Source organism: Mobula hypostoma, unplaced genomic scaffold (genome assembly GCF_963921235.1).
Source record: "Mobula hypostoma unplaced genomic scaffold, sMobHyp1.1 scaffold_51, whole genome shotgun sequence".
Taxonomy (NCBI): domain Eukaryota; kingdom Metazoa; phylum Chordata; class Chondrichthyes; order Myliobatiformes; family Myliobatidae; genus Mobula; species Mobula hypostoma.
In genome coordinates, this window is record NW_026948233.1 from 112,036 (window position 1) to 130,790 (window position 18,755).

The 18,755-nt window shown below is 45.6% G+C and overlaps 2 protein-coding genes across 2 annotated transcripts in view; both read left to right on the plus strand.

The window, feature by feature from the left end:
- The window catches only part of LOC134342078 (zinc finger protein 850-like), a 76,903-nt gene extending 63,727 nt beyond the window's left edge, over positions 1-13,176 (plus strand). The window contains exon 6 of the mRNA XM_063040024.1: positions 9,867-13,176. Within this exon, the coding sequence (XP_062896094.1) occupies positions 9,867-10,907 (1,041 nt within the window). The 3' untranslated portion in view covers positions 10,908-13,176. The remainder of the gene's footprint in view (positions 1-9,866) is intronic.
- LOC134342073 (zinc finger protein 229-like) overlaps positions 1-18,755 on the plus strand; it is a 170,156-nt gene that overhangs the window by 87,791 nt on the left and 63,610 nt on the right. The window lies entirely within an intron of this gene.

The following is an 18,755-nucleotide window of genomic DNA, read 5'->3' on the forward strand; positions in this document are numbered from 1 at the left end:
CCATTGCCAAAGACTAAAACTGTCCATCAGTATTTGCTAACTATTATGTGTACTGCATCCAGATTCCCAGAGGCAATACCTCTCAGAAATATTAAAGCTAAAACTGTGGCGAAGGCTCTTAACAAGTTTTTTACTTTATTTGGTTTGCCTAAAGAAATCCAGTCTGATCAAGGAAGTAATGTTACATCTGGATTATTCCAGCAGGTAGTTTATGAACTGGGAGCAAAACAAATTATGTCGTCTGCGTACCATCCGGAATCACAAGGGACTTTAGAAAGATTTCATTCTACCCTAAAACAATGATTAAGACATATTGTGTTGAAAATGGAAAAAAACTGAGATGAAGGAATACATTTACTTTTGTTCACCGTAAGGGCTGCTTTATACTTGTGCGTTTGGGATACGCTGTATCCTACACCGTAGGCCCGATTTAATTTTTGCGTAGCCCTACGCCGTAGCGAGCATGCGTAGTTGTGTCTGCATCGCTCTGTACTTCACCACCAAAACGCAAGTTGGCGGTGGGGTTTCTCTGACAGTGTTGAACTTCTTCGTGAGAGACATGGATGAGGAAATGCATTTCAAATATTTTCGGATGTCGGCAGGTAGATTTGACAATTTGGTTCATTGTCTCCAACCATTTATTTCGCATCAGTGTACTCAAAGATGCCCACAACTTTGGACATTATTGCTGCAAACCCAATCCCCCATCGGGGAAGAGATACAAAAGCCTTAAAGCGCGTACCACCAGGCCCATGGACAGCTTCCTGTCTGCGGTTGTCAGCCAAATGAATGGTCTCCAGTCCAATAAAATGGACTCGACCTCACAATGTAACTCGACGTGACCCTGCCCCATATGTCTATCTGCACTGCACTTTCTCTGCAGCCATAATGCTTTGTTACAGTTATTGTTTTGTCGTATATCAGCTCAATGTACTGTTGTAATGTATCGATCTGTGTGGATGGTAGGTCGGGCAAGATTTTCACTGTAGCTCAGTACGTGATAAGGATAAACAAATTCCCCATTTTAATTGTGTGGAAATATTAGACAGACTGAGCTCCTGCTCTGGAACCACAGAGGGAAACTTAACTCAACTGAGGAACACAAATAAATAGAAAAGGCTTCAATCTCGCATTACGATCTGCGGTGACTGGGATCAGGTGACCAGTGGTGGGTCTCCCAGACCAATTATCAGAATCAGGTTCAATAGCACCGGCAGATGTCATGTAATTTGTTGTCTCTGCGGCAGCAATAGAACCTAACTCATAACAATAGATTGTAACCATTGTGATTTAAAATAAGAATAAACATATTAAATAGTTAAATTATGTAAGTAGCACAAAATAAGAATTTTAAAAATGTAATACTGTAAACTATTTCAATTGCGTGGAACTATTTGACTGACTGGGTTGCTGCTTTGGAAATTCTAGAGTGAAGCTTAACAAAACTGTACTAAACTATAACTAAACTTATGAGAAGCTCAGATAAATAGAAAAGGCTAAATTCTCACATAAATGGGTCAGACAGCCAGTAACATTGGCTGCTCTTCAGCAGGTAAAAACAGTGGAATGAGGCCAAGTCCCAGGCCTCAGCCCAGTGGTTATGGTCTGAGGCCTGGGACGAGGTAAGAGTAAACATTCAGCATGGACTAGAAGGGCCGAGATGGCCTGTTTCCATGCTGTAATTGTTATGTGGTTATATGGAAACATGCTGAAAATATTGCAGAAAAAATCATTGTCCACCCACAACGAGAGGACGTGACAGATCTGGATCTCAGTGCCTTGTCTGAATGGGCGAAAGATGAAGCTACACGGACACGTAGAGCAGTGACCCGCAGATGCTGCAGATCTGCGGGAAAATGTGAACAGGACATGGGATCACATGAAACATCAAGTGAGAAACAGCAGGAGGTGGCCATTCAGCCCCTCTAACCATCAAGATGAGGGCTCTCCTATCTCAGCCACATGTTTCTGCCCGATCCTCACTTCCTCGATCCCTCCGGTCTCCACACATCTGCCGGCCTCTGTTTTATGTGAGGACGATCACTGAGTCTTCACCGGCCTCTGTGGTGGGGATTTACAGACATTCACCGCCCTCAGAGTAGAGATATTTCCCCTCATCTCAGTGCCGGACAGTCCACCCCCTTTTTCAGAGACTGGGATCCCTGGTTCAACCGGTAATGATGTTGTGCATTTCAATGTGTTCACCTCTCAGTCCTCGATTCTCTAAATGAAAGGGTTATCGCATTTGATCTTTCTTCATATGATGACCCCACCACTCCAGGGATCAGTCTGGTGAATCTTCATTGCACTCTCCATATCAAATACTCTCTAACCTCTTTGTTAATCCTCTATGGAATTAATTTCCATCTTCCACAGCCCCGTGTTGCCCCAACCACTCACCTCCCACCCCGTCACTATTTCCACCTTCCCACCTCCCCCTCACCTGGATCCACCTCTCAGTCCCCAGCTCTTGCCCCATCCCCACCCCTCACCTCTTTTCTCTGACTATTTCCCGTCCACTCTCAGTCCAGAGGGAGGGTTTCGGCCCGAAATGTTGACGGTCCATTTCCCTCCACAGATGCTGCCCGACCCACTGAGTTCCTCCGGCAGTTTGTTCTTTGGTCTGTATAACCCGTGTTAGTGTGGGGAGCGGGATTTTACACCATATTCCAGGTACAGTCTCAACAAAACACAAATAATTGTCACTTTGCCCGGACCATTGGCCCCGCTTGCAGGGCAACAGTCTGCCGGTGTTTGCCCCCCAATGTGGTGAATCCCTCTGCTCGCCACCACCGTGGGCTCAGACATTTCCACAGATGAGCCCCTCCTGTCCCCACCGGGACAAACATCCTGTCCGCCCCCTCTCTCACCGTCTTCATCCTTTCAATAAAATCCCCCTCTCCCTCCCCGGGGAACCGGCATCAAACCGACGGGCCGAGCGGTCTCCTCCTACCTCTCAGCGACACATCAGACTCCGGCCGCAGGAGACGCTTCACAAACGCCCCAACTTCCCTCGGAGGGAAATGGAAATAAATCAGAAAGCGGACATTTACTTTGACGGTTGTCCCGCCGTGACGGAAAGTTCGGGAGACGGTGTCAGCGGGGGTAACGCCCTCTCGGTTGGTCCGCCTCTGCTATTGGTTGGAAGCAGTGATTGACATCGCTTCGCACCAATGGGAATAGCGCAGCGCGTGACTCCTCTGTTGACGGCGGTGGGGGAGGGACTGCTCACGTGATTAGTAGCCCAGCCGTTAAACCGACCAAGCTCGAGCTCACCAGCGCGCGGTGCACAAAAGGCCCCGGATGATCGGTTGAGGTAAGAAGGGATCTCCGGGTTGGGGGTCTCACCGGGCGGGCGTTTTCAACACCGACTTCGGGTAGTTGCTGTGAGCTCCGGACTCCGTGACCCGCAATCCCGGGACAGTCCTGCTCTCTTCCCTCTCTCTCAGCCCCACCATCCGTACACGGGCCCCGGGGAGCTTCCGGCTGATGAGGGAATGGGAACCGATGGATCTCTCAGACAGAGCTGAGCTCCAGCTGTCTAAATGCAAGGATCGGGAACTCGGAGAAAGGGAACAAAATCTTTTACATCAGCTGTTGAGAAAATCACCTTTGTTCTGCCTCCAGTCACAAACAAGAGAAAATCTGCAGATGCTGGAAATCCGAGCAACACACACAAATTGCTGGAGGAACTCAGCATTAGATTCAAGATTCAAGAAACTCTATTGTCATTCTAACCGTACATCAGCTCTGCAGGGCAGAATGAGACAGCGTTTCTCAGGGGCAGTGCAATCATAACATAACAAACACAACACTGAATAATAAACATAACAATAAATAGTAAAACACAACAGCTACATGTCAGTTAAAATCAGTTATAAATGTCCAGTGCAAGTTAAAAGTGTCCAAAGCAGAGTCAGGTAGAGCAGCTATTTAGCAGTCTGACTGCCTGTGGGAAGAAGCTGTGTAGTCGCCTTGTGGTTTTAGTTTTGATGCTCCTGTAACGTTTGCCTGATGGCAGAAGAACAAACAGTTCATGGAGAGGGTGTGAGGGGTCTTTAATGATGTACCGTGTCTTCTGGAGGCATCGCCTCTGAAAGAGGTCTTGGACAGAAGGGAGGGAGACCCCAATAACCTTCTCTGCTCTCCTAACCACCCTCTACAAGGCAGTACTCTTTTCCACAGATGCTGCCTGGCCTGCTGAGTTCCGCCAACATTTTGTGTCTGTTGCTGGTTCCACCTCCTTCTTTTCTGGACTTTCTCTCCGTGAGGAGATGCTTTGACCCATTCTCTCTGGGTACATAATGATATCAAACACCTTTGCCCTGGGCAACAAGTAGCTTTCACATCACAAATGTGCCAGACTCCAATGAGACAGACTACTGCCCTTCCCTTCATATTCACTGGCATTGCCATCACTGAGTTCACCACCATCAGTCACCTGGGGGAGGGTTCAGGGGAAATATTTATGTACAATACAGAAACTGGTGTTACCTGTGTGTATTGTGGTGATGCAAAGGTTGCTGGAGAATTTGCAAGTGGGAAGAAGTGGAGTGATATTTGGAAATCTGACTTTTTTAAGCGTCATTTAGTAAGCAAACCACATATGGACGGTGTGCAAAAGCTCTGGTGAGAAAATCCTTCATTAGCTGTTACAGGCCTGCAACATAGGTTGTGTGAGAGTGCAGGTGAACTTAATCAAACCCAGAGGAGATCAAAGTTCTTATTGACAGTGATTTGATAGCTGTTAAAATGAATACCGCTCTATATAAAATTCACTGTGCACATGTGGGTAAAAAATGCATATTGCAAGCTTTATGTGCACACTGGTCATTACAAATTTGAGGGGAGATTGGTGGGAAGGTATGGACACCTCCAGTGTCCCTGATGTCCTCATGTACAAGATGTGCATCCAGCTGCAGCTTGTAACCCTGCACTTTAAGGAGTTGGAACTTGAAATGGATGAATTCTGGATCATCCAGGAGTTGGAGGGGGCTCAGGGATAGATATGACATGAAGAAAGGTGAGTTACACCCAAGGTGTAGGACACAGGAAACTGGGTGAGAGTCAGGAAGGGGAATGAGGTTAAATAGCCATCGCAGAGTACTCTTGTGTCCATCCCGCACAACATCAGGTGGGCCACTTTAGAAACTGTTGAGATTACCTGGCAGAGAAAAATCAAAGGGGTGATAGGGGATTCGTTAGTTAGAGGAATAGAATAAGAGGGGACTAATATCGCAGTGGTGAGGCTCGCTAGTGCCAGTGTTGGGGGGAGGGGTGATGTGGTTAAAATAAGTTGTAGGGGGAATGGGAGTCAGAATGACAGAACAGATAGTGGGGAGGGTGAATTGAATTGAATTGACTTTATTACATACATCCTTCATATACATGAGGAGTAGAAATCTTTACATTCTAATCTCCATCTAAATGTGCAAAGTGTGATTCATAGTAATTTATAACAGATAGTTTATACATAGGACAGTCAATATAACATAGAAATGCAATTGTATCAGCATGAATTAATCGGTCTGATGGCCTGGTGCCCATTTCCTGGATGGTTGCAGCAGGAACAGTTTGTGGTTGTAGTGAATTGAGTCCCCGATATCCTTTCGCCCCTTTTCACACACCTGTCTCTGTAAATGTCCTGAATAGTGGGAAGTTCACATCTACAGATGCGCTGGGCTGTCCACACCACTCTCTGCAGGTTCCTGCAATTAAGGGAAGTACAGTTCCCATACCAGGCAGTGATGCAGCCAGTCAGGATGCTCTCAATTGTGTGTCCCTGTAGAAAGACCTTCGTATTTTGGGCCCCATCCCCAACTTCTTCAACCATCTGATGTGAAAGAGGTGCTTCTGTGCTCTTTTCACAACACAGCCGGTATGTACAGACCATGTACATAAAAGATGGCAAATGGAGTTTAATGCTGGCAAGTGTGAGGTGCTACATTTTGGTAGGACTAATCAAAATAGGGCATACATGGTAAATGGTAGGGCATTGAAGAATACAGTACAACAGAGTGATCTGGGAATAATGGTGCATAGTTCCCTGAAGGTGGTATCTCATGTGGATAGGGTGGTGAAGAAAGCTTTTGGTATGCTGGCCTTTACAAATCAGAGCATTTTCGAGTATAGGAGTTGGGATGTAATCTTAAAATTGTACAAGACATTGGTAAGGCCAAATTTGGAGTATTGTGTACAGTTCTGGTCACCGAATAATAGGAAAGATGTCAACAAAATAGAGAGAATACAGAGATTTACTAAAATGCTACCTGGGTTTCAGCACCTCAGTTACAGAGAAAGGTTGAACAAGTTGGGTCTTTATTCTTTGGAGCGTAGAAGGTTGAGGGGGTCTTGACAGAGGTATTTAAAATTATGAGGGAGATAGATAGAGTTGACGTGTATAGGCTTTTTCCATTGAGAGTAGGTGAAATTCAAACAAGAGGACATGAGTTCAGTGTTAGGGGGCAGAAGTTTAGGGGTAACATGAGGGGAAGTTCTTTACTCAGAGAGTGGTAGCTGTGTGGAATGAGCTTCTGGTAGAAATGGTAGAGGCAGGCTCGATATTGTCATTTAAAGTAAAATTGGATAGCTATATGGACAGGAAAGGAATGGAGGGTTATGAGCTGAGTGTAGGTCGGTGGGACTAGGTGAGAGTAAGCATTCAGCATGGACTAGAAGGGCTGATATGGCCTGTTTCTGTGCTGTAATTGTTATATGGTTATATGTGAGATCCATGGTGATGTTTATACTGAGGAACTTAAAATTGTTCACCTTCGTAACCCCAGATCCATTGATGTCAATAAGGGGTTGCCTGTCTCCATTCCTCCTGTAGTCCACAATCAGCTCCTTTGATTTTGTGACAATGAGGGAGAGTTTGTTTTCTTGACACCAGTCAGATGTTGTTCAGACCTCAGACAGAGTCAGCAATCAAATGGTTGAGCATGGTGTGATGAATGTGCTGAGCTGTGTATATCACAATGCAAGAAGCATCGTAGGAAAGCCAGATGAGCTCAGGACAGGGAATTATGAAGTTGTATCCATTGTTGGGACTTGGTTGCATCCAACAGTCTGAGGGATTTAGAGGAATAAATTTGTAGAGAGATTGCACCATGCCACGATACAAAGGTTGTTCCAGTAAGTGATTTTAACTTTCCATATATTGACAGGGACTCCCATACAGTAAAAGGGCTAGATGGGGTAGAGTTTGTCAAATGTGCCCTTAATCTGTACATTGAATTCCTGATGTAGAAGTGTGCAATAAGCTGTTAGGAAATGATCCAGGGCTGGTGACAGAAATTAGTGATCATAATGCCATGAGATTCAAAGTAAATATGGAAAAAGAGAGATCTGCACCACGGGTTGAGATTCTAAATTGGAGAAAGGTCAATTTTGATGGTATGAGAAAGGGTCTGACAGGTGTGGTTTGGGACAGGCTGCTTTCTGGCAAAGGAGTAGTTGGTAAGTGGGAGGCCTTCAGAAGTGAAATTTTGAGGATGTAGAGTTTGTATGTGCCTGCTAAAATAAAAGTTGAAAAGTTACAGGTGCAGAGAACCTTGGTTTTCAAGAGATATTGAGGCCTGGGATATTTTGTTCCTCTAAATGCCTCAGACTGTTGGGTGCTTCCAAGACCCATTAATGACTACAATATCATGATTCCACACCCTGAGCTCATTTGACTTTATTTTAGTTGTCTGCTGTTGGTTTCTGAAAGCTTCCCAATAGTTTTTGGGTAAGTTATTGGAACATTTGTGCAGGAACCGGATATATACTGTAAGTATTTGGATAGGTGTGGACTGATAAAGGTTAGACAGCATGGCTTTGTGCACGGTAGGTCATGTCTAACCAATCTTATAGAGTCTCTCGAGGAAGTTATCAGGAAAGTGGATGAAGGCAAGGCAGTGAATGTTGTCTACATGGACTTTAGCAAGGCACTTGACAAAGTCTCATATGGGAGGTTGGTCAAGAACGTTCTGTTACTCAGCATTCAAGATGAGATAGTAAATTGGATGAGACACTGACTTTGGGAGAAGTCAGAGTGTGGTAGCCAATGGTTGCCTCTCTGACTGGAGGCCTGTGACTAGTGGAGTGTCATCGGGATCAGTGCTGGATCTGTTGTTGTTTGTCATTTATATCAGTAATCTGGATGACAGTGTGGTTAACTGGATCAGCAAATTTGTGAATGACACCAAGATTGGTGGTGTAGTGGACAGTGAGGAAGACTATCATGACTTGCAGTACGATCTGGACCAGCTGGGAAAATGGTTTGAGAAATGGAAAATTGAATTTAATGCAGACAAGTGTGAGGTGTTGCACTGTGGTATGACCTACCAGGGCAGGTTTTTCACAGTGACTGGTTGGGCACGGAGGACTGTTGTAGAAGAAAGGGACCTGGGAGTACAAGTCCTTACCTCACTGAAAGTGGTGTCACAGTAAGATAGAGACGGAAAGCAGGATTTCAGTCCATTGGCCTTCGTGAACCAAAGTACTGACAACAATAGATGGATGTTATGTTGACTTGTATAAGACATTGGTGAGGCCTAATTTGAAATATTGTGTGCAGTGTTGGTCACCTACTTACAGGAAAGATGTAAAAGATGTTGAAAGAGTTGTGAGAAAATTCACAAGGATGTTACCAGGTCTGGAGGACTTGGGTTATAAGGAAAGATTGAACAGGTCAGGAATTTATTCCTTGGAATGTGGAAGACTGAGGGGCGATTTGTTTGTGATGGAGGGGCATAGACAGGGTAAAAGCAAGCTGACTTTCTCCACTGGGATTGGGTGGGACTACAACCAGAGGCCATGGGTTAAGGGTGAAAGGTGAAACGTTAAGGGGAACATGAGGGGAAACTTCTTCACACAGACGGTCATCCAGGTGTGGAATGAGCAGCCAGCACAAGTGGTGCATGTGAGCTCAATTTCAACATTTAAGAAGTTTGCTTAGGTACCTGGCTGGTAGGGGTATGGGAGTGGGCAGTTTAGATAGTTCAGCACAAACAAAAGGGCCTGTTTCTGTGTTGTCCTTTTCTGTGACTGTGACAAGAACCTGAAATAATACAAAAATTCACTCTACATCCTTTTCACAGCTGTGCGGACCAACTGTTCATCTCAGCAGGAATTTTTTATATGGCGTTAAAACGGTGGCACTTTAAGTTAATAATACATAAAAGAAAATCCTTGCTGCACGTCAAGAAAGACTATTTGCGTGATACTACTTCAGTTACTGTGGGGCCAGGCACCCATGTGGCTCAGCAGGAACAGGGAGTAATACCAATGGAGAGAGTCAAACTGAGCCAGGTCACAAATTGGAGACGGCAGAAATGCCCCATTCTGATAGAGACAGGAAGAGCATCAGGGAATTGATGGTCATTCCAGATACCAGCTCTGTGCCCAGTTAGAAGATGATTTCTCTGTCCATCTTGGGTTGAATCTCACTGTTCCAGTGTGATACCAGATTAAACCTTGGCAACTCAAGTAATCTCATCTGAAATGTTGTCCTACACCCACTGATGGATTTTGATGATCTTTTTACAGGTGAAAAATAAGAAGGAATTTGTCTACTGGAATCTCAAACACGGCACACCAGTTTTGCTGTCTCTGTCTAGATATTTAAGAAGTGAAGAAAGGGATTCAATCGAACATCCTTCCTGCTCAGACTGTGGGGAGGGATTCACCCGGTCATCTCAATTGAAGGTACATCAGCAAGTTCACACTGGACAAGGTCATTCATCTATTCAGTGTGTGAGAAAGGATTCTGTCGGTCTTCCCACCTGTGGACACACCAGTCAGTTCACACCGGGCAGAGGTTGGTCATCTGCTGAATTTGTGGGGAAGGATTTACTCGGTCATCTGAACAAATGGCTCACCAGCGAGTTCACTTCGGGCAGTGGCCGTTCACCTGTTCAGTCTGTGGGAAGAGATTCACTCAGTCATCTGACCTACAGAGGCACCATCGAGTTCACACTGGGGAGAAGCCGTTCGCTTGCTCAGACTGTGGGAAGAGATTCACTGAGTCATCCAACCTACTGGTACATCAGCGAGTTCACACTGGAGAGAAGCCATTTACCTGCTTAGTCTGCGGGAAGGGATTCACTCAGTCATCCAACCTACACAGTCATCAGCGAATTCACACTGGGGAGAAGCCATTCACCTGCTCAGTCTGTGGGAAGGGATTCACACTGTCATCCACCCTGCAGAGTCATCAGCGAGTTCACACTGGGGAGAAGCCGTTCAGCTGCTCAGACTGCGGGAAGGGATTCACTCGGTCATCCCACCTACAGAGTCATCAGCAAGTTCACACGGGGGAGAAGCCGTTCACCTGCTCAGTCTGTGGGAAGAGATTCACTCAGTCATCCCAACTACTGGCACACCAGTCAGTTCACACTGGGGAGTGGCCATTCACCTGCTCAGTCTGTGAGAAGAGATTCACTCACTCTTCCACCCTACAGAGACACCAGCGAGTCCACACTGGAGAGAAGCCGTTCACCTGCTCAGAATGTGGGAAGAGATTCACTGAGTCATCTCATCTACAGAGTCATCAGCGAGTTCATACTGGGGAGAAGCCATTCACCTGCTCGGTCTGTGAGAAGAGATTCACTTGGTCTTCCGACCTACAGAGTCATCAGCGAGTTCACACTGGGGAGAAGCCATTCACCTGCTCAGAATGTGGGAAGAGATTCGCTCGATCATCTACCCTACAGAGACACCAGCGAGTTCACACTGGGGAGAAACCGTTCACCTGCTCAGTCTGTGGGAAAGGATTCACTCAGTCATCCAACCTACAGAGTCATCAGCGAGTTCACACTGGGGAGAAGCCTTTCATCTGCTCAGAATGTGGGAAGGGATTCACTCAGTCATCCAAGCTACTAGCACACCAGTCAGTCCACAATGGGGAGTGGCCATTGTTATGAATCCCTGGGTTTTGTTTGCTGTGGACTGTCATTCTGAGAGAGAGAGGGAGAGAGATTAAGGCGGCGAATCAGTCTGACTTGCATCTTGTTTACATCGCTCGCAGCTTGTTTAGTTTTAACTGAGGACACACCCAGAGTCAGACGGAGATGAAGGAGGAAAAATGGAAGGACTGAAACCAGGGAACTGGTGGCCAAGGGTCACTGTTTAGAACTTTCCTATGCCCACAAGTGTGGGTTAATTATCAATTCAGTGTACATCGAATGTGTGGTTGTCACCTCGTTTGATCTATAGGAGTGGATTGGATTTGGGGTATCCTGTTAAGACCACTTATGTGTTAACCCTTGCCTGGGTGTGGTGTGGTAATTCACTTGAAGACGATACCCCTTGTGACAAGTCACTTTTGGTGATAGTTTGTATGTGGACTTGGAACGACGACGGATAAAACCTACAGCGACTGTTCTCTCGTTTTACCACTGTGGAAGCTGTGGAATTCAACGTTATTGCCTTCTCTCGACATTTACTCTGGATTACAAATATCTCTCTCTCCTCAACTATTCTGTGGTTGTACTGAACTTTCATAGTTTACCATCTCAAGACTCCAAGCCTTGTTTCCCCTGAGCTCAATAGTTTGGGGTTTATATTCACACACACGTACACATAGCTCTGTTAACTTTTGTTTATCTTGCTTAAATTACTAGATTGTTAGTAGATACTAAGAAAGATAGTGGATTTAACATCAAAAACAGACTCTAGGTGTAGTCTATTGCTGCTGACTCATTTCTAAAGTGTTACGGTTCATAACAAAATTGGGGCCTACATCCGGGATAGGAACAGATTTGGAGGCGTATTGATTAATTATCGATTTCATTGGGGAAATCCCTTTTGTTTTATTTGTGTATGGAAATTCAGCAGCAATGGATGTTGATGGATGTCTGGAAGCGCCAACCTCTGAGGCACTAAAGGACACCAGAAGGACTGAGTTGTTGAGTATTGCTAAAAGGTTAAAACTTGCTAAGGTGAAATTGACAATGAGAAGGGCACAGATGCAGCAGATCATAACTGAGCATTATGTATCTAAGGGTGTGTTTAATGTGGAGGAGTTGGAGGTGTTTCCTGAAAGTAAACCTAGTGAGCTTGAGCTCCAGTACAAGTTAGAAAAAATAAAGATGGAGGCTGTGAAAAGGCAGAGGTGGGTTGAGGCTAGACAGGCAGGAAAACAGAGAAGAGGTGGAAAAACAGAGAAGAGGCAGAAAAACAGGGAGGAGGCAGAAAGACAGAGGCTGTTCGAGCTGGAAAAGATAGATTGCAGCAAAAGGGTCTCGCGTTAGACTCTGGTGATAAGTTTAAGGCCAGTCGTGAAGATATATTGGTACCCCCATTTGACGAGGCAGAGGTTGATAAATACTTTCAGCATTTTGAGAAGGTCGCTCAGAGTTTAAAATGGTACAAAGAGGATTAGCTCATTCTCTTACAAAGTGTAATTAAGGGAAAGGCTCAGCAAACCTATTCTGCTTTCACAGTTGATGAAGCAGCTGATTATGACATAGTGAAACAGGCTGTGCTCAAAGCTTACGAGTTGGTCCCATAAGCATACAGGCAAAAGTTTAGAAATTTGAGGAAACCTGTGAACCAGACCTATATGGAATTTGCTTAAGAGAAGTTTGTGTGTTTTGACCACTGGTGCATATATAAAAATGTAAATGATAATTTTAATAGCTGGAAAGAGTTGGTTTTAATTGAAGAATTCAAAATGTGCATCCCTGGTGACATAGAGATGTAATTAGATGGAAAGGACACTGCCACTTTGCAGGAGTCTGCAAGATTAGCAGATGAGTTTGCTTTAACCCACAAGGTTATGTTTACCCTGAGTAACAGTTTCCAAAAGAATAGCAGGGATAACCAGGGTAAACCAGAAATTAAAGCTGGGACTAGTGACAAGAGTAAGGATGAAGGGAAGCAGTTGAAGGAGAAATATTCTGGTCTCTCTTGTTACTATTGTAAGAAAGCTGGTTATATGATGGCTAAGTGTTCCATCCTGAGGAAGAACAAGGAAATGGAGACAGTCCCAAATACCTCTGATCAGTATGTTGAAGCACCTATAAACCCACAGGGTTCTGAACATTCTGTGGCGGCTCAGTTAAGGACTGAGAGGTCTGACCAAGTTAAGAAGGGATTCAAGCAACACACATCAAAGTTGCTGGTGAACGAAGCAGGCCGGGCAGCATCTCTAGGAAGAGCTACTGTCGACGTTTCAGGCCGAGACCCTTCGTCAGGACTAACTGAAGGAAGAGTTAGTAAGAGATTTGAAAGTGGGAGGGGGATGGGGAGATCCAAAATGATAGGAGAAGACAGGAGGGGGAGGGATGGAGCCAAGAGCTGTACAGGTGATTGGCAAAGCGGATATGAGAGGATCATGGGACAGGAGGTCCGGGGAGAAAGACAAGGGGGTGGGTGGGAACCAGAGGATGGGCAAGGGGTATAGTCAGAGGGACAGAGGGAGAAAAAGGAGAGAGAGAGAAAGAATGTGTGTATATAAATAAATAACGGATGGGGTACCAGGGGGAGGTGGGACATTAGCGGAAGTTAGAGAAGTCGATGTTCATGCCATCAGGTTGGAGGCTACCCAGACAGAATATAAGGTGTTGTTCCTCCAACCTGAGTGTGGCTTCATCTTTACAGTAGAGGAGGCCATGGATACACATGCCAGAATGGGAATGGGTTGTGGAATTAAAATGTGTGGTCACTGGGAGATCCTGCTTTCTCTGGCGGACAGAGTGTAGGTGTTCAGCAAAGCGGTCTCCCAGTCTGCGTCGGGTCTCGCCAATATATATAAGGCCACATCGGGAGCACCGGACGCAGTATATCACCCCAGTCGACTCACAGGTGAAGTGATGCTTCACCTGGAAGGACTGTCTGGGGCCCTGAATGGTGGTGAGGGAGGAAGTGTAAGGGCATGTGTAGCACTTGTTCTGCTTACAAGGATAAGTGCCAGGAGGGAGGTCAGTGGGGAGGGATGGGGAAGGAACGAATGGACAAGGGAGTCACGTAGGGAGCGATCCCTGCGGAAAGCAGGGGGGGGGAGGGAAAGATGTGCTTAGTGGTGGGATCCCGTTGGAGGTGGCGGAAGTTACGGAGAATATCCACTAAGCACATCTTTCCCTCCACATCCCTGCTCTCCGCAGGGATCGCTCCCTACGCGACTCCCTTGTCCATTCGTTCCCCCCCCATTCCTCCCCACTGACCTCCCTCCTGGCACTTATCCTTGTAAGCGGAACAAGTGCTACACATGCCCTTACACTTCCTTCCTTACCACCATTCAGGGCTTCAGACAGTCCTTCCAGGTGAGGCGACACTTCACCTGTGAGTCGACTGGGGTGATATACTGCGTCCGGTGCTCCCGATGTGGCCTTCTATATATTGGCGAGACCCGACGCAGACTGGGAGACCGCTTTGCTGAACACCTACGCTCTGTCCGCCAGAGAAAGCAGGATCTCCCAGTGGCCACATATTTTAATTCCACATCCCATTCCCATTCTGACATGTCTATCCACGGCCTCCTCTACTGTAAAGATGAAGCCACACTCAGGTTGGAGGAACAACACCTTATATTCCGTCTGGGTAGCCTCCAACTTGATGGCATGAACATTAACTTCTCTAACTTCCGTTAATGCCCCACCTCCCCCTTGTACCCCATCCATTATTTATATACACACATTCTTTCTCTCTCTCTCCTTTTTCTCCCCCTGTCCCTCTGAATATACCTCTTGCCCATCCTCTGGGTTCCCCCCCCCCCGCTTGTCTTTCTTCCCGGACCTCCTGTCCCATGATCCTCTCATATCCCCTTTGCCAATCACCTGTCCAGCTCTTGGCTCCATCCCTCCCCTATCATTCTCCTATCTTCTCCTATCATTTTGGATCTCCCCCTCCCCCTCCCACTTTCAAATCTCTTACTAACTCTTCCTTCAGTTAGTCCTGACGAAGGGTCTCGGCCTAAAACGTCGACTGCACCTCTTCCTACAGATGCTGCCTGGCCTGCTGCGTTCACCAGCAACTTTGATGTGTGTTGCTTGAATTTCCAGCATCTGCAGAATTCCTGTTGTTTAAGAAGGGATTTGATCATCTTATGTCAGATGGGTTTGTATTAGTAATGGAAGGGTCAACCCCGGTACCAGTGAAAATTCTTCGAGATACTGGGGCTTCTCAATCACTTATATTAGACAGCCTTCTAAAGTTTGGTGATGCGACTGACACTGGTGAGGTAAATCTTATTAAAGGCATTGTGGGCAGCATGGTTTCTGTGCCGTTGCACAAGTTAACTTTACAGTCAGGGTTGGTTTCGGGACCTGTTAAGATTGGATTATGCTCCAGTTTACAGATGGAAGATGTTACTTTGCTGTTTGGGAATGAGCTGGCAGATGGTAAAGTTGTTCCTGCAGTGCAGTTGCCAGCTAAGCCAACCACTGACGACCCACAGATGGATTTTAACATTTATCCTTCCTGCACAGTAACTCGAAGTATGGCTAAAATTTCTGTCAATGCAGATGGTACTGTGCAGCATGATTCTGATCCCCAAGATAGCCAAAATCGGGATTCAGGTTTTGATGACTTGTCAGGGACTTTTCTGCCTTCATTGTTTCAACAGGATTCAAGTAGTAAATCTGATGAGAAAGGTTTATCCCTGTCTAGGAAGGAGTTTATAGCAGAACAGAACCGAGACCCTGAGATTGAAGCTTTATAAGAAACATCTCTCTCAGATGATGAGATTAAGAAAGTGCCAGTAGGGTATTATCTCAAGGATGGAGTGTTAATGAGGAAGTGGAGGCCACCTGCTATACCTGCGAGTGAGGAATGGGCAGTTGTTCACCAAGTTGTAGTTCCTAAAGTTCATAGGACTGAAATTTTAACTTTGGCCCACAGTATGCCCTTCAGTGGCATTTTGGAGTGAATAAAACTGTAAACAGGATTATGAAAGAATTTTACTGGCCAAATTTGAGGAAAGATGTTTTGACCTTTTGCAGAACCTGTCACACTTGTCAATTTGTGAGTAAACCTAATCAGGTCACCCCAGTGGCCCCACTCCAGCCTATACCTGCATTCGGTGAACCCTTTTCCAAATTTATAGTGGATTGTGCTGGCCCATTGCCAAAGACTAAAGCTGTCAATCAGTATTTGCTAACTATTATGTGTACTGCATCCTGATTCCCAGAGGCAATACCTCTCAGAAATATTAAAGCTAAAACTGTGGCAAAGGCTCTTAACAAGTTTTTTACTTTATTTGGTTTTCCTAAAGAAATCCAGTCTGATCAAGGAAGTAATTTTACATCTGGATTATTCCAGCAGGTAGTTTATGAACTGGGAGCTAAACAAATTACATTGTCTGCGTACCATCCGGAATCACAAGAGGCTTTAGAAAGATTTAATTCTACCCTCAAAACAATGATTAAGACGTACTGTGTTGAAAATGGAAAAAAAACTGGGATGAAGGAATGCATTTACTTTTGTTCACCGTAAAGGCTGATTTATACTTTGTACGTTTGGGATATGCTGTATCCTACACCGTAGGCCCGATTTAATTTTTGCTTAGCCCTACGCCGTAGCGAGCATGCGTAGTTGTGTCTGCATCGCTCTGCACTTCACCACTAAAACGCAAGTTGGCCGTGGGGTATCTCTGACACTGTTGAGCTTCTTCGTGAGAGACATGGATGAGGAAATGCATTTCAAATATTTTCCCATGTCAGCAGGTAGATTTGACAATTTGGTTCATTGTCTCCAACCATTTATTTCGCATCAGTATACAGACATGATGCCCACAACTTTGGACATTATTGCTGCAAACCCAATCCCCCATTGGGGAAGAGATACAAAAGCCTTAAAGTGCGTACCCCCAGGCTCATGGACAGCTTCCTGTCTGCAGTTGTCAGCCAAATGAATGGTCTCCAGTCCAATAAAATGGACTTGACCTCACAATGTAACTCGACGTGACCCTGCCCCATATGTCTATCTGCACTGCACTTTCTCTGCAGCCATAATGCTTTGTTACAGTTATTGTTTTGTCGTATATCAGCTCAATGTACTGTTGTAATGTATTGATCTGTGTGGATGGTAGGTCAGGCAAGATTTTCACTGTAGCTCAGTACGTGATAAGGATAAACAAATTTCCCATTTTAATTGTGTGGAAATATTAGACAGACTGAGCTCCTGCTCTGGAACCACAGAGGGAAACTTAACTGAACTGAGGAACACAAATAAATAGAAAAGGCTTCAATCTCGCATTACGATCTGCGGTGACTGGGATCAGGTGACCGGTGATGGGTCTCCCAGACCAATTATCAGAATCAGGTTCAATAGCACCGGCAGATGTCATGTAATTTGTTGTCTCTGCGGCAGCAATAGAACCTAACTCATAACAATAGATTTTAACCATTGTGATTTAAAATAAGAATAAACATATTAAATAGTTAAATTATGTAAGTAGCACAAAATAAGAATTTTAAAAACTGTAATACTGTAAACTATTTCAATTGCGTGGAACTATTTGACTGACTGGGTTGCTGCTTTGGAAATTCTAGAGTGAAGCTTAACAAAACTCTACTAAACTATAACTAAACTTATGAGAAGCTCACATAAATAGAAAAGGCTAAATTCTCACATAAGTGGGTCATACAGCCAGTAACATTGGCTGCTCTTCAGCAGGTAAAAACAGTGGAATGAGGCCAAGTCCCAGGCCTCAGCCCAGTGGTTATGGTCTGAGGCCTGGGACGAGGTAAGAGTAAACATTCAGCATGGACTAGAAGGGCCGAGATGGCCTGTTTCCATGCTGTAATTGTTATGTGGTTATATGGAAACATGCTGAAAATATTGCAGAAAAAATCATTGTCCACCCACAACGAGAGGACGTGACAGATCTGGATCTCAGTGCCTTGTCTGAATGGGCGAAAGATGAAGCTACACGGACACGTAGAGCAGTGACCCGCAGATGCTGCAGATCTGCGGGAAAATGTGAACAGGACATGGGATCACATGAAACATCAAGTGAGAAACAGCAGGAGGTGGCCATTCAGCCCCTCTAACCATCAAGATGAGGGCTCTCCTATCTCAGCCACATGTTTCTGCCCGATCCTCACTTCCTCGATCCCTCCGGTCTCCACACATCTGCCGGCCTCTGTTTTATGTGAGGACGATCACTGAGTCTTCACCGGCCTCTGTGGTGGGGATTTACAGACATTCACCGCCCTCAGAGTAGAGATATTTCCCCTCATCTCAGTGCCGGACAGTCCACCCCCTTTTTCAGAGACTGGGATCCCTGGTTCAACCGGTAATGATGTTGTGCATTTCAATGTGTTCACCTCTCAGTCCTCGATTCTCTAAATGAAAGGGTTATCGCATTTGATCTTTCTTCATATGATGACCCCACCACTCCAGGGATCAGTCTGGTGAATCTTCATTGCACTCTCCATATCAAATACTCTCTAACCTCTTTGTTAATCCTCTATGGAATTAATTTCCATCTTCCGCAGCCCCGTGTTGCCCCAACCACTCACCTCCCACCCCGTCACTATTTCCACCTTCCCACCTCCCCCTCACCTGGATCCACCTCTCACTCCCCAGCTCTTGCCCCATCCCCACCCCTCACCTCTTTTCTCTGACTATTTCCCGTCCACTCTCAGTCCAGAGGGAGGGTCTCGGCCCGAAATGTTGACGGTCCATTTCCCTCCACAGATGCTGCCCGACCCACTGAGTTCCTCCGGCAGTTTGTTCTTTGGTCTGTATAACCCGTGTTAGTGTGGGGAGCGGGATTTTACACCATATTCCAGGTACAGTCTCAACAAAACACAAATAATTGTCAC